The sequence below is a fragment of the Artemia sp. Qi Xiang Cuo genome, chromosome 7, assembly GCF_049724085.1.
Source record: "Artemia sp. Qi Xiang Cuo chromosome 7, ASM4972408v1, whole genome shotgun sequence".
Taxonomy (NCBI): domain Eukaryota; kingdom Metazoa; phylum Arthropoda; class Branchiopoda; order Anostraca; family Artemiidae; genus Artemia; species Artemia sp. Qi Xiang Cuo.
In genome coordinates, this window is record NC_142800.1 from 71,900,593 (window position 1) to 71,914,671 (window position 14,079).

General features: G+C 34.5%; 1 protein-coding gene across 1 annotated transcript in view; it reads left to right on the forward strand.

Moving 5' to 3' along the window:
- The window catches only part of LOC148950657 (uncharacterized), a 37,149-nt gene that overhangs the window by 18,898 nt on the left and 4,172 nt on the right, over nucleotides 1-14,079 (forward strand). The window contains exons 4-6 of the mRNA XM_089091914.1: nucleotides 1,571-1,743; nucleotides 5,669-5,839; nucleotides 7,875-7,997. Coding sequence (XP_088948040.1) covers nucleotides 1,571-1,743; nucleotides 5,669-5,839; nucleotides 7,875-7,997 — 467 coding nt within the window. The remainder of the gene's footprint in view (nucleotides 1-1,570; nucleotides 1,744-5,668; nucleotides 5,840-7,874; nucleotides 7,998-14,079) is intronic.

Consider the following 14,079-nt stretch of genomic DNA (forward strand, 5'->3'; position numbering starts at 1 on the left):
TTAAAATTGGCGCCCAAAATTTCAGTTTGTAATTAATTAAGCCCCCTCCAGAGTTTCTACAAGTACCCTTTCCGCACAAAGCGGTCCTAGGAAATTAAAAATGATAAACAACATATTTAAGGTTTATCTCTCTACTGCATAATATCATCACCGCATATTGTGAAGATAAAAAATCATCAACATAAGAGGGACTTTTAGTACACAATGCTACAGAACAACATCCATTTAATATTTCCTTAATCTAGAATTTTAGTTTTATTTCATTATGAAGCTCTCTGTTAAATTAGGTTTGCTTCAAAAGGTTTTAACAAAGAAATCTTAATAGATTTTGAATCACCACAAGAGCTTATGAACCAGAAGAAAGGAGGTGGTATAGCCAGAATTACCATATTTCAGAGTATTACTCATTTAAAGCTGTATTCTGATGCTTTAATTTCTATAAGAGCACTCAGAGCCTGAACTCTGATACTCTATCAGAATTTGCATTCGGGTACAAGAGCCAGCGCAGAAGTTTAATCTATCTCAATTGTTTGCAACTGAACTAAGGCCAGAAATTCAGAGCACTTCATTCAGGGCCATATTCAAGATTTTTTTCGGGGAGAGGATTTTTTTGTTCGGAAGGAGGGAGGGGGGCTACCATAGCAAAATGTTTACAGAACGCAATAAAAATTTGTTTACGCATATTTTTGTTACGTTTGTGCGAGTCGGCCAAAAATTAAGGGGGAGGGGGGCTCAAATCGGATAACCCCCACGACCGTGCCTTTATTATCAAGCCATAGCAATATATGAGAGTATCCCTCCTACCAAATTTGTTGACTAATAGGCTGAGGGTGTAGGACAATGGACTTATGAAAATAGATGGAAGAATACCAAACTTCACTTAAATTCATTATATTAAATCACAGAGATGCGTTCCAAGGGCACTGGAAAATTTATCAGCTATGGGTTGAAGGGCTGTAAAACGACTTTCTTGAGGAGAAGGGCTTAAAGTCCAAAGATAGGCTATTTTTCCTGAAAAGGCAAAATAGTCCATATTCATAATTTTTATCAATTTTGTATATTTTAGGTCTCCCAGATGGTTGGGAGACTGAAACCTATCTTTGGTTGCTCTTTGTCTTATTACTAGTTAGCTTTTATATTGGATATCAAGCTTTAGTGGGACCACGTGACTTTTCGCTGATGTAAATTACAAGAAGAATATCAATCTTATAAATGGACCGTCTATTTAAAAACAAAAAAAAAGATAAAATTAGAGGAGAGTAAATTAGAAGAATTTGAATCTAGGTGCAAAACACAGAGGAGAGCATAAAATTCTATATTTCCAATTTTTTTTCATTTAGAAAACAAAATTAAAAATTTAGGAAATCCTGAATTTTTAAATCTAAACCAGAATGGATAAGTTCTTTTAAAGATTTATTTTTATAGTCACCTCACTGAGTATATTTTTTAGTACATTTTTTTTTCAGCGGTACTTTAAGAAGTTTTATAGAATGGAAACAATGGTTTTTATCCGACTAATGTTACCAAAATAGCATACTTTTAAACTTACTATTTGCTCTTTATCATATAGGGAAAGCCAGCAAAATACATTGCAAGACAACCAGAGAGTACCTAATTTACACGGCTTTGAAGATTGTACAGAGCTTCAGAAAGCAGCAACTAAAATACAAGCTGGAGTACGAGGATTCCTGGTCAGGAGGGCCATGCGATCTTTAAGACGTGAACGAAGGAGGAGCAGCGGAGGTAAGCCTAAAAAGTCACTTCATATCTCACTTCAAATGACTGAAAATAATTATTTCCGAAATGAACCATCAAACCTTATCTTAAAAATTCACAAGCTGTTTTTACCGAAAAAACATACGCGCTCGACACCTTAGCAGTGGCAGGCCAAGCTGAATTACCCCTGCTTCCCATCTTTCCCACATGAACTGCCGAAAACAATGTATCTAGCATAGATAGCTTTCTACAAAGTCCATCAGGTGACCTTCTGTCGACTGGCTGTACATCACTTCTTGCTGTTTTGCCGACCGAGGTCGAAACGTTGATAAAAAAATACAGTAGTATCATTGATACTGCAGGAAAATCGTGTCAAGCTGGTACGACTATACTAACTGAAACAAATTGATGCCACAGCAAATGCTAAAAAAGATATCCTAAGCTTGTCGGTTTTATTCTGAAACCGTATGTTACATACTAAAGGTGCATTTGCTTGATAATAAACCCAAAACAGTAATTTTTAAAGTCAATAGCATATAATATTCATACCAAGAATTAAGTAGAGGGCATGGGTATGTTGCTACTGGGTAAGATACTAAGAAGTGCCTTTTAAAGCAAAATACGATCAAAATCCATAAATATACATGGATATTCACAATGAAAAACTGACTTCTTTGAGAAATCATTGGGCATCCCTTTGTAATAATCTTTAAGATTTCAGTATCCTACAAAAGAAAAAGAATTACCATTAATTTTTTTTTACCCGAAAGATAAAACTAATTCATCAATAGTCAGGTTCAAACAGTTCGTGATAACAAGCTGTTGGTGAGAAGCGAGTCGGCCCAATAGTAACCGAAACTCTCAAAAAGGTAATTTGATAAAAATTAATACATTCAAAGAAAATTTGGCTGATTTTTGAAAACGTGGGGGGGCACCCCCAGAAAATGTAGCAATCTTAATTAAAGCCACGCTATCAGGTTCAGCATATCAAAAAAAAACTACTGCAAAGGATTTCTGCTTCTATCTTCAAAAATTCGGATTTTTTTTTTATTTTTGCCAGAAGGAAGATCACGGCTGCGTGTTAATTTGTTATTGTTTCTTATTTTGTATTTTCTGGGGTTTTTTTTTGTTTTTTTTCTTTACTTACCAAAGGTTATTGTATAAAACCAAGGGTCCGACAAGATTTGAAAAGGGCTTGTTCAAATGGAAATTAAAAGTTCTAACCCCCCTTTTAAGTGACTTTAAAAATTAGAGGGTAACGAACCCCTGCGTCGCGCTCCTTTTTTCCCAAAAGGCAAGCGATCAAAATTTTAAGTTAACCATTTTGTTCAACATAGTTGATAGATTCAATAACTCTGCCCCTGGTGTTAACGTAACCCCCAAAGTCCCAGGAAAAAGGGCTCTAAGTTATGGAATTTGTCCATTGTTTACATATAGCGTTTGTTTTAGTGAAATATACGTTAATTTTTTAAGGGAGAATTTTCTATGGATGATTTTCCACGGAGTGAGAAGGAAAATTTCCAGGCCTGAGTTTAAAAATGATCAGAAAATAAATATAAAACATTTTTTTCAAATTTAAAGTAAAGAGTAATATTATAATTTTAAAAGAACAGAAATTATCGCGTATATGAACGGCATTGGCACCTCCTCAATCCCTTGCTCTTTACGCTAAAGCTTGAATTTTTTTTGGTGCCAATGCTATAAGAACGAATGTTGAAACACAAGAGCCGTTGATTTTCAATAAGAAGTTTTTTCAAAGCAGTAAAAAACTTTGGCATAAACAGCAAGGCATTGAGGAGGGGGCAACCCCTTTCAATACAGATTAATTTTTTTTTTGTTTTAACTTTAATATTACTTCTTAATTTTAATTAAAAAAGAAAATTTTTTCATTTAGTCAAAAGTAGACTCAAATTTCCTGGACTCGTTTTCCGGCATAAGACAAAATATTCTATGGATTTAAATGTCTGTTTTTAGCAAACCTTTGAAATAAATGGCATTTCATAAGACCACACTGTTACCTGCAAACGCAGCATGTAACTATACAGGGATTAAGTGCATTTCTGAAAACAAGGTAAAGTACAAGTTCAAAAGAGTTTATTAGTCTGATGATATATTATGCAATAGTCTTGCGATGTAATACAGTGAAAAAACGAAGAAGACAATTTCTAATTGGTAAATCCAAAGAAAGGAAAGGAAAATGTCAATTTTTTCAAATAAAGACAAGAATTATGGTTGAAGCTCAGTGGCGTCAATTCACGAAAATTTAAGAGGGCAGGGGCAAAATAGATTTTTTCTAAGCATAAAGCGAGTGGTAAATTTTTTGTTTTTATTCATTTCTTTATAAAACTGCAAAAACAAAAAAAAAATTTGCAATGAAAGACCCCCCAAAAGGTATTTTTGGGATAGGGGTGGGGGAAAACTAGGTCAGGGCATCAACACTCCTCTTTTGAAGTCACGTTCAAGTTTTGCATGATAGTATAGATTGCAACCCTAGACATTGCTTCTTTTCGCATCATTGCTGAAAACGAAAAGTGAATAGTTACATAAAATCCGTGATTGCAGATTTCCAGAAATACCAAAAGAGATTGGCTCTGAACAGTTAATCAGTGCGGTTTTACATATTTCTCGCTTCAAAGCCTTGGATTCATTGATTTAACTTCAAATAAGTACTATTTGCTTTTATCATAACAAAAATTATTGTTTTAAACCTGTACTGAAATACTCTTCGGTCGTTGGTTTGCTTATCATCCAGTCCCAAGCTAATAGAATAATTGGGCTGGAAATGGGCGCATGGGACCCTTCCATGGCAGGACAACATCAAAAACAGGATTTGGTGTGTTGCAGGGGGAGGGGTGAGGTATTGATATATAGTCCTTCGTGTAGGCATGCAGTTATAGCATGGCGAGCAGTCTCTGTCAGACAAAAATAAGAGGAGGGATTATTCTGGGAGGAGTGGGCGTCTAGGGAGGGAAAGTCAAGTTATTTATTTTCCTTCCTTTATATTGTGTATGACTTGATGATATTATTATCCTTAAATGTTTTTTTTTTGCGACAAATATCCAACTTAAAATTGAAATTTTCAGAACTTCGTTGTATATCAGTTTGACCAACATTTTATTTTGCAATAGTAAATGGGAGAAGAAGGTCTAGAGCAAGGTCGTATTTAGGGGAGACTTTAGGGGGTTTGAAACCCTTCCCCCCCCCCCGAGATTTTTGTCTGACTTGTAAAACCGTAATAAAAATGCATTAAAACAGCTGGATACAACCCACGATGCTTTTTTGTAATACTCTCCCCTCCGCACAAAAATCCTGGATACAGCCCAGGTCAAGATGGTGTGGTTGGGAGTTTTTCTAAAAAGAGGTGAGCATTTTCAGGTAGAGTGTTATTGAATTCGGTCGATGTGCCGATGATCGAGCTGCACCATGGAGTGCTGATTGGAGTGCACCATCGTACAGATGAGGATAATGTTTCTAATTAATATTTAAACAAATAGTGCTTTGTGGAATGGAGTTTCCATGTTGCACCTCAAATGGAGTCTTTCCATTCTGGGCTATCCCAAATCAGAATAGTTTTGCAAGTATCTTGTAGGTGGGATTTTTTTTCACTATTATTACTGAAAAGGGGGACAGTCTTGTGCGTGGGTATGCAAAGAGGCATTGTGTTTTGCTATTTAGGTTTTTGTCTTTTAGCGTACAGTATTGTCTTTTACATTCCATGCGATACTAAGTAGAAAATGAGGTCATAGTCCGAATTGCTTTTATTAAGTAAGTTTATCGGGCTCATCTTTGAGTCTGTCGGGACGAATTGAATAATCGAATGTCCTGTGTTCTTTTTGTTGAGCCTATTTCATAAAGCAAAAAAGAAAGAAAATCAAAGATGTGATACCAAAATACGTAATAAACTATGTAAAGATTCGTGAGGAATGCTAAATAATTTTACGTCTTGTTTCAGCAAATCGAGGTATATACGCCTATGTAAGAAAAAGTAACCGAAGGCACAGTGATGTTTTACCTCGCCATTCAAGTGATCCTCCTTTGAACCTCAATCCAGCAGAATTCTCAAGACAGCTGGGTTCCATGCATGAAGTAGTTGCTGCTACAATTATACAAGCCTATTTCAGAGGTAAATAGCTTTGATATTGTTTCTACTCTTGCATATTTTGTATTTATATGGGTTATTTAATAAAGAATGGCAGCCATAGGCAATTCTTATGGCCGAGTATTATTATCTAACAAGAAGGAAAACAAAAACACACAGTCATTATTGACTACCATTCACCTATATAATCAATTATGTTGATAACTCTCCGCCAATCACTAATATTCAGATCTGAAAACATTTTACTACTACTAACTACTTACTGTAGCACCAAGCCGCCTGATTTCGACAGAGCTGACCAAGCTCCTTCTTCCCCCAGCCTATTCAAAGGCTAACTCTTTACTCCTTCCTAAGAAGTTACAGTTTCCATTGAATCCTTACTGGTGACCAATTCCCACTTTATTCGAGGAGGATTTTATTCTACTTTTTTTGGGCCCCTTATGACTGGCCATAAAAGCATAATTTTTGGCAAGCTGTAATCCTTCATCCGTAAAAGGCGGCCAAGCCATCTTAACCTTTATTTCAAAATAGTCGTAGAAAGCGGAATCGAACCATACTTTTCGTACAGCTTGTTGTTTGATATATCACCAGTCATTCGCGTACCTAAGGCTACTCTTAGACAATTCATCCGGTCTAGTTAATTATCCCTTTAATTGATAAATTCATAGAATTCTTATGTTCGTCTTAAAATCATATCACTTTCATTACTTAATTTTGAAAAATTATCACTAGCCTATATTTTTTCAATAGCCTATTGAACATAACTGTTGCACCCCCCCTATTTATCAAACAGTTCGTGGTAACGAACTGCAAGGAGTGATCCGGCAAAATAGTAACCGAAACTCCAAAATAAACAGAATTTTAATACCAATAGATACATCAAAAGAATCGGATTTTTATGCTGATTTCAAATATACAAGTTTCATCAAGTTTAGTACCCGGCAAAAGTTACGCGCCTGAGAAAATTTGCCTGATTTTCAAAAAAAGGGGGAGACACCCCCTAAAAGTCATAGAACCTTAATGAAAATGATACCATCGGATTCAGCGTATTATTAAACGCTACTGTAGGGTTTACCTCATATGCTTCAATACCTCAACGCTTCGCTCTTTGCGCTTAAGTTTGACTCTTTCTCACAACTCAATTTTTTAAGACAATAAAAACAACTTTAGCGTAAAGAGCGAGGCGTTGAGGAGGGGACAGCCCCTTTCATATACGGAATAATTTCTGTTCGTTTTAAGCTTTATTGTCGCTCCTTACTTTCAGTTAAAAACACTTGTTTTTTTATTTAGTTATATAACAGATCCAGATAAATTGGGCGTTACAACCGTTTAGACTCTTAGCTAAATCCTACGAGGTAATGAAGTTAAAGTTTTGTCTAAATTTAATATTTTTGTATGATTTTTACTTCATTGTTATTTTACAAACAGAAATTTGAATGAGTTAGATTTTTGCTAGTCTCTTCGCTTTAGTAATTTGTCATTTAGTTGAAATATTAACTCAAAATCAAATTTTAATTACTGTCTTCAGAAAATTTTCTCATTTCTGAAAAAATGAGAAACTTGACTTCTTAAGTTTCTGAAGTTAACTAACTTCATTAACTTCTTAACTGCTTATATTTTAGGTTAGTCTCAGTAGGCTTTTTGTAGTGTTTTAAGCTCAATCGATTCTTCGTCCGAAAATATCAGACATCTGAGAATATTCAAAGCTTTAGACAATTTTAAAAACTATTTTAGAACGTGTTTTTACTTCATTAGACTTATTTTGTGCTTAGAACTTCATTTAATACTTCACACACAAAACATCCACCCTAGAAGCTTTAAAGCGCTGGAGTACTTGCCTGTCAAGTGCTAGAAGCTTGCTGGTAGTCAAATAAAAATTACAAAACTGATTAATTTTTTTAAGTCTTTATACCATACCTGTTGTTAAATTTAAAGTAATCAAAAACCGATAAATAGACATATTTTAAAAGAAAAAAAAACATCTAAAAGAGAAATGTAAAGACAGTGAAACACTTATCCTAATTTGTCAGGTTTTTAATCTGGCTCATAATTTTTCCAGGTTACAAAACTCGAAAGAACATGCACCGATCACCAAGAAAAACAAGGTCAGCAGAGGAAGACGAATATGAATCAAACACACGAGAACACTGTGCAGCCACGAAAATTCAAGCTGCATATCGAGGTTAGTACGCACAGTGCGTCCGTTAAGCAGTGACAACTGTCCTTATGCCAATGCCAAGCTGCAGTTACATTATTGGAATCATATAACTTTACTTTTAACGGCTATTACTACTACTACTACTATTATTGCTAGCAAATCATCGTAGCACCAAACCAGCCCAGGCCAAGATATCTAAAAGAAACTCCTCTTGACCCCAATCGGCTCAAAGCTTCACTCTTCTATCCATCTCGTTAAGTTCCCAGTTCCTCAAAATCTATTCCTTTAACCTCTTTTCATTCCAAAGAACGTGCTACCTTGAAACATAAATTAAAAAAAAACAAGTTTTTTAAACTGAAAGTAAGGAGCGACATTAAAACTTAAAACGAACAGAAATTATTCCGTATTTTAAAGGGGCTGTCCCCTCCTCAACTCCTCGCTCTTTACGCTAAAGTTTTTTTTTGTTTTAAAGAATAAAGTTGTGAGACAGAGTCAAACTTTAGCGTAAAGAGCGAGGCGTTGAGGAGGGGGCAGCCCCTTTCATATACGGAATAATTTCTGTTCGTTTTAAGTTTTAATGTCATTCTTTACTTTCAGTTTAAAAAACTTGTTTTTTTTATTTAATTACTGATCATTTCTCTGTTGATACAGCTTTTACTTTGGCTCACTGCCACTGAATAATCAAACAGGATTTTCATGAAAATATTGATTTTCTTTTGATAACTGGCTGTCTCTTAATTTGGCTCTGACGTAATTTAAAAATTACATCACGTAAATAACTTTTGTATTCGTATATTTTGCTCCCGATAAATAATATTAAGCTCCAGTTATTTGCAGATACGAGTTTGAAACCTAAGTTATAGGGTTTTCTGATTGGCTGAATCTGACGGTGAGATTTTCATCAAAACTCTTCCCCTTTTATGGGATGTTTCCCCTCTTAAAAAAATCAGATAAATTTTCTCAGGCTCGTAGCCTTTGATGAGTAATACTAAATTTAATAAAATTCATATATTTAGAATCAACATTATAAGCCTATTCTTTTGATAAATTTATTGAAATGAAAATTCCGTTTTTAAAAGTTTAGTTTGATTTTTAGCCGTATCGCTTGTTTTTTTTTTTTTTTTTTTTTTTATTACGTATATGTTATTACGTATATGATGGGGTTCTCCGCTTAGTCAATACCACGGTCTTTACGTTAAAAGTTAAAAACAATTTTAATTCACAAACCCCTGAATCACAAGGGCCGTTTAATTAGAATAGATAGCTCTTTTGAAAGCACTAAAAAAAAACTGTAACGTAAAGAGCGAGGCATTGACTTGGGGGAGAACCCCCTCATATACGTAATAATTTTTGTTCATTTTAAGTCCTAATATTGCTTCTTACTTTCAGTTGAAAAAACTTACTTTTTTTAATTTAATTTCTGATCGTTTTTAAAATAATGCTTGGAAATCCGGCGCCCCCTTCATAGAAATGTCCCTTACCCCAAAGAAACATCCTCCACGGAAAGATTCTCCCGAGTAACCCCCTCCTCCAGCCCCCCCCCTACCCGAAAAAAATCCGTCCTGAAAATGTCTGTATACTTTCCAATACCCAATACAATATGTAAGCAATGGGCAAAGTTCATAACTTGCAGCCCTTCCCCTGGGAACTGTGGGGGATTAAGTCATCGTAAAAGACATATTTATTAGATTTTCGACTATGCTGAACAAAATGGCTATCTCAAAATTTTAATTGGGTAACTTTGAGAAAAAAATAGCACGGGAGGGGGTCTAATTACCCTCCATTTTTTTAGTCAATTAAAAAGATCACTAAAACTTTTAATTTCTATTCCAATGAGCACTCCTACGATATTCTAGGAGCCCTGGGCCTATACGATTACCCCTGGGGAAAAGAAAAAAAAACAAACAAACAAATAAACACGCATCCGTGATCTTTCTTCCGGCAAAAAATGCAAAATTCCACATTTTTGTAGATAGGAGCTTAAAACTTCTACAGTAGGTTTCTCTGATACACGGAATATGATGGTCTGATTTTCATTAAGGTTCTATAGCTTTTAGGGGGTCTACCCCTTTTTTTCGAAAATCAGGCAAATTTTCTCAGGCGTGTAACTTTTGATTGGTAAGACTAAACTTGATGAAACTTATATATTTGAAATCAGAATTAAAATATGATTCTTTTGATGTATCTATTGATACCAAAATTCTGTTTTTTAGAGTTTCTGTTACCATTGAGCCGGGTCGCTCCTTATTTACAGTTCGTTACCAGGAACTGTTTGATAAATATTTCTAGCCTTTTATCCTTCATCCGTGGAATGTGACATTTCCTGCTTAACCTTTCTTTCTTATGTGCAGTCACTTGAGTGATTGCCTAAGGCTATTTATGCATTTTCTTTAAACGACATCTAAAATTAACTTCTACTACTTTTCGAAGCGACTACGTTTAAGAGCTATACTTTTATGTTCGTCATTACTATAGCTTTTAGCAGCATAATCTCAATTCCATTCTTCTGATTTTGTTTTCAGCTGTAAAAAAAAAAAAATTACTTTGGCTATTAAACTTTTCACATCTCCACAGCATCCACCTTTCTGACTAAAAATGTAACAAGTAGCTATCTAACTAGATCGTTTTTAGTACTTATTATTGCCTCATTCCAAATTCATTTCATTCATTCCATTTCCATCCCATTCATTCCAAATTCAACCTACTTAGTCTTCTTGATATTCATTTTTAAACCTACTCTCCCATCTTTGACTCTCACAGCCTTCAACAATTTTTTTTGTTTGATTCATACTTTGGCGTACGACACTCAAATCATCCGGACAATCTACATCTAAGAATGTTTTAACTTGCTTCAAACTCCGTATTCCCGTGCAGCCTTTACCCCGACACTTACGGCAAAAGCCATCGAAAATTCGAAGCTAAATGCAATAACGACTCTTCGTAGGAAATGGATAAGAATATCCATTTTACGTACATCACTAATAATTCTAATATGCTAAATCTGGTGTACCAAATAAGGATAAGTTCGCCACTAAATGTTTAGAGCAGACTGAGCAGACTGCCGACCGTTTATAACATCCAGGACTAAAAAAATAGAAAAAAAGAATGCGGCTTTCACATCCTGTGCTTTCACACACCCTTCCTGTTTACCTTCCCCAGATTTCTCCAGGTACCCATTTAAAATTGGGTCGACTCTGGCTGAGCTTACAGAGTCGCGTCGCTGACCCCCTTCCCAAACCAAATAATTGGATACACTAGGATTTGAACCCTCGTCCTCTCCGACAAAGGATCGTAAATCTGGCGCACTAATCCACTCTATTGTATATGTTAACAAATAGAAATTACTTTATTTATTTTATTAACAAATAGTAATTATTTTTTTTAATAATAGAAATTATTTATTTATATTTCCCAAAGACGATACTGGTTTTCTCTTAAAATTTATATTCCTTTTTATCACATTTTGGATCTCCTCCGCTGAAATCTAGTATCTTTCCCACAGATTAACTTTCCCACAACTTTATTTTTTTAAACAATAAAAAACTTTAGCGTAAAGAGCGAGGCGTTGAGGAGGGGACAGCCCCTTTCATATACGGAATAATTTCTGTTCGTTTTAAGTTTTATTGTCGCTCCTTACTTTCAGATTAAAAAATTTGTTTTTTTTTATTTAATTTCTGATCGTTTTTTAGTTAATGCAGCTTTCATTTTGGCTCACCGTCATTGAATAAGTAAAACAAAATTTGCATATTAATTTTACTTTTCTTTTGCTAAATGGTTTTCTCTAAATTTGGTTCTGACGTAATTTACAAATTAACTTACGTAACGGACTTCTATATTCGTATATTTTTATTACGTATGTTATAGGGTTCGCCCCCTAGTTAATACCTCATTCTTTACATTAAGTTCAAATCGTGTTCCCCCCCCCCTCTTTCAAAAATCAGGTTTTTCACACCTCGCTCTTTACCGCTAAAGTTTTTTGTTGTTTAAAAAAATAAAGTTGTGGGAAAGTTAAACTTTAGCGTAAAGAGCGAGGCGTTGAGGAGGGGACAGCCCCTTTCATATACGGAATAATTTCTGTTCGTTTTAAGTTTTAATGTCACTCCTTACTTTCAGTTTGAAAAACTTGTTTTTTTTATTTAATTTAGCATTAATAAATCCAAAATCTAGTAGAAATATAAACTCTGTTTGTATTTGTGTTCGTTAATGCAGAAGGATGGAATACTGTTAGTAAAGTTGCTTTTTAAGTAGCAAATGATATAGGAAGGGAAATTAAAAAAGCAGCTGTCATTAGTGTGGAAAAACTTTAAATTTTGTAGAATTCAAACCCACCATGGGCTTCAATAAGGGAAGGGCAGTTATCCTCTCTGGATTTTGAAAAGCCCTTTGTTTTGTATTCAAATTACAAAAAGAAATTTTCACCCCCTTTAAATTTTAAAAGTCTCCATCTTTTGTATATTCATTAAACAATCGAAGAATATTTGTCTCATCCCCCCTCCCCTACTATTTCTTGAATCTGTGCCACCAAAGGTCACATGAAAACAAAGAGAAAGCAAGAAAGGCATTAAACTGTGAATTTAGGAAAAGTGATATAAAAGTCTATCGATCTAATTACTAAGGATATGGAGGATATAGCTAGATGACATAATAGACATTCTCAATACGAATAGTATATTGACATGGTGGAAAAATTGGGAGGTCTGCCTGAATCCATTCCAGTAAAAGAAATGAACAAGGATTTCAAATTTAAGGTGAAGACGGTTTTAAGCATAGTTGAGCTGAAAATTTTAAGAAAGTGTTATCATTTTTGATTAAGGAGAAGTTCCTAATGATTTAAGGGAAATTAATTAAGCTTTCATATCGGAAATTGTCTGTCCTCTGCCAAAACCTAGTATCTGCGTTTTTCCAGTTTTTAAAAAATCGAAAAATAGTTTTTTTTTTGGGGGGGGGGACGGGATAAAAAGGATGATATAGAATATTTTCATTAGGTTTTCAGATGTTGGTTTCTTGCCGTCTTGTCCACTCCGTTTTCTACTGCGTAAAAGCTAGGCTTTGTAATTTGAATACGTTACACTCGGTTGTGATTGTGGAAAGCCGGGGAAACGTTTTGTACCCCTGTATATGCTAGGTTGCATCTCGGCAAGCATAGGAGATAGAAAAATTTTGGTTTCCAAACGAGGTTAGAGGGTTGTTCATCATTAATTAAAAGTTGAATATTTGTTTAGATACTAGCTTTCAGCGGAGGAGATCCAAAATGTGATAAAAGTGAATATAGTAAATGTAAAGTCACTGGCTTGATTTCGGTAAAAAGAGAATTTTGTAAAGACTTGTTTGACTATTGGGATGCTACAGAATAAATTTTAAGAGAAAACCAGTATTGTCTTTGGGAAATATAAATAAATAATTTCTATTATTAAAAAAAATAATTACTATTTGTTAATAAAATAAATAAAGTAATTTCTATTGAGGAGGGGACAGCCCCTTTCATATACGGAATAATTTCTGTTCGTTTTAAGTTTTAATGTCGCTCCTTACTTTCAGATTAAAAAACTTGTCTTTTTTTATTTAATTTCTGATCGTTTTTTAATTAATGCAGCTTTCATTTTGGCTTACCGTCATTGAATAAATAAAACAAAATTTGCATATTAATTTTACTTTTCTTTTGCTAAATGGTTTTCTCTAAATTTGGTTCTGACGTAATTTACAAATTAACTTACGTAACGAACTTCTATATTCGTATATTTTTATTACGTATATTATGGGGTTCGCCCCCTAGTCAATACCTCAATCTTTAAGTTAAGTTCAAATCGTGTTCTAATTCTTTAAGAATGACTCCTTAATCACAAAGGTCGTTAATTAGAATAAATGTCTCTGACGAAAGTACAAAAAAATTGTTTCCTTGTGAATCAGAAGAAATTGGGAAAAAAGGGGCGTGGGATGGGACCAAGTTACCCTCCAGCATTTTTGGTCACTGAAAAGGGCACTATAACATTTAATTTCCGTTCGAATGAGCTCTCTCTTGATGTTCTAGGACCGCTGGGTCGGTACGATTACCCCTAAAAAAAAAAAAAATAATAATAATAAACACGCAACCGTGATCTTTCTTCTG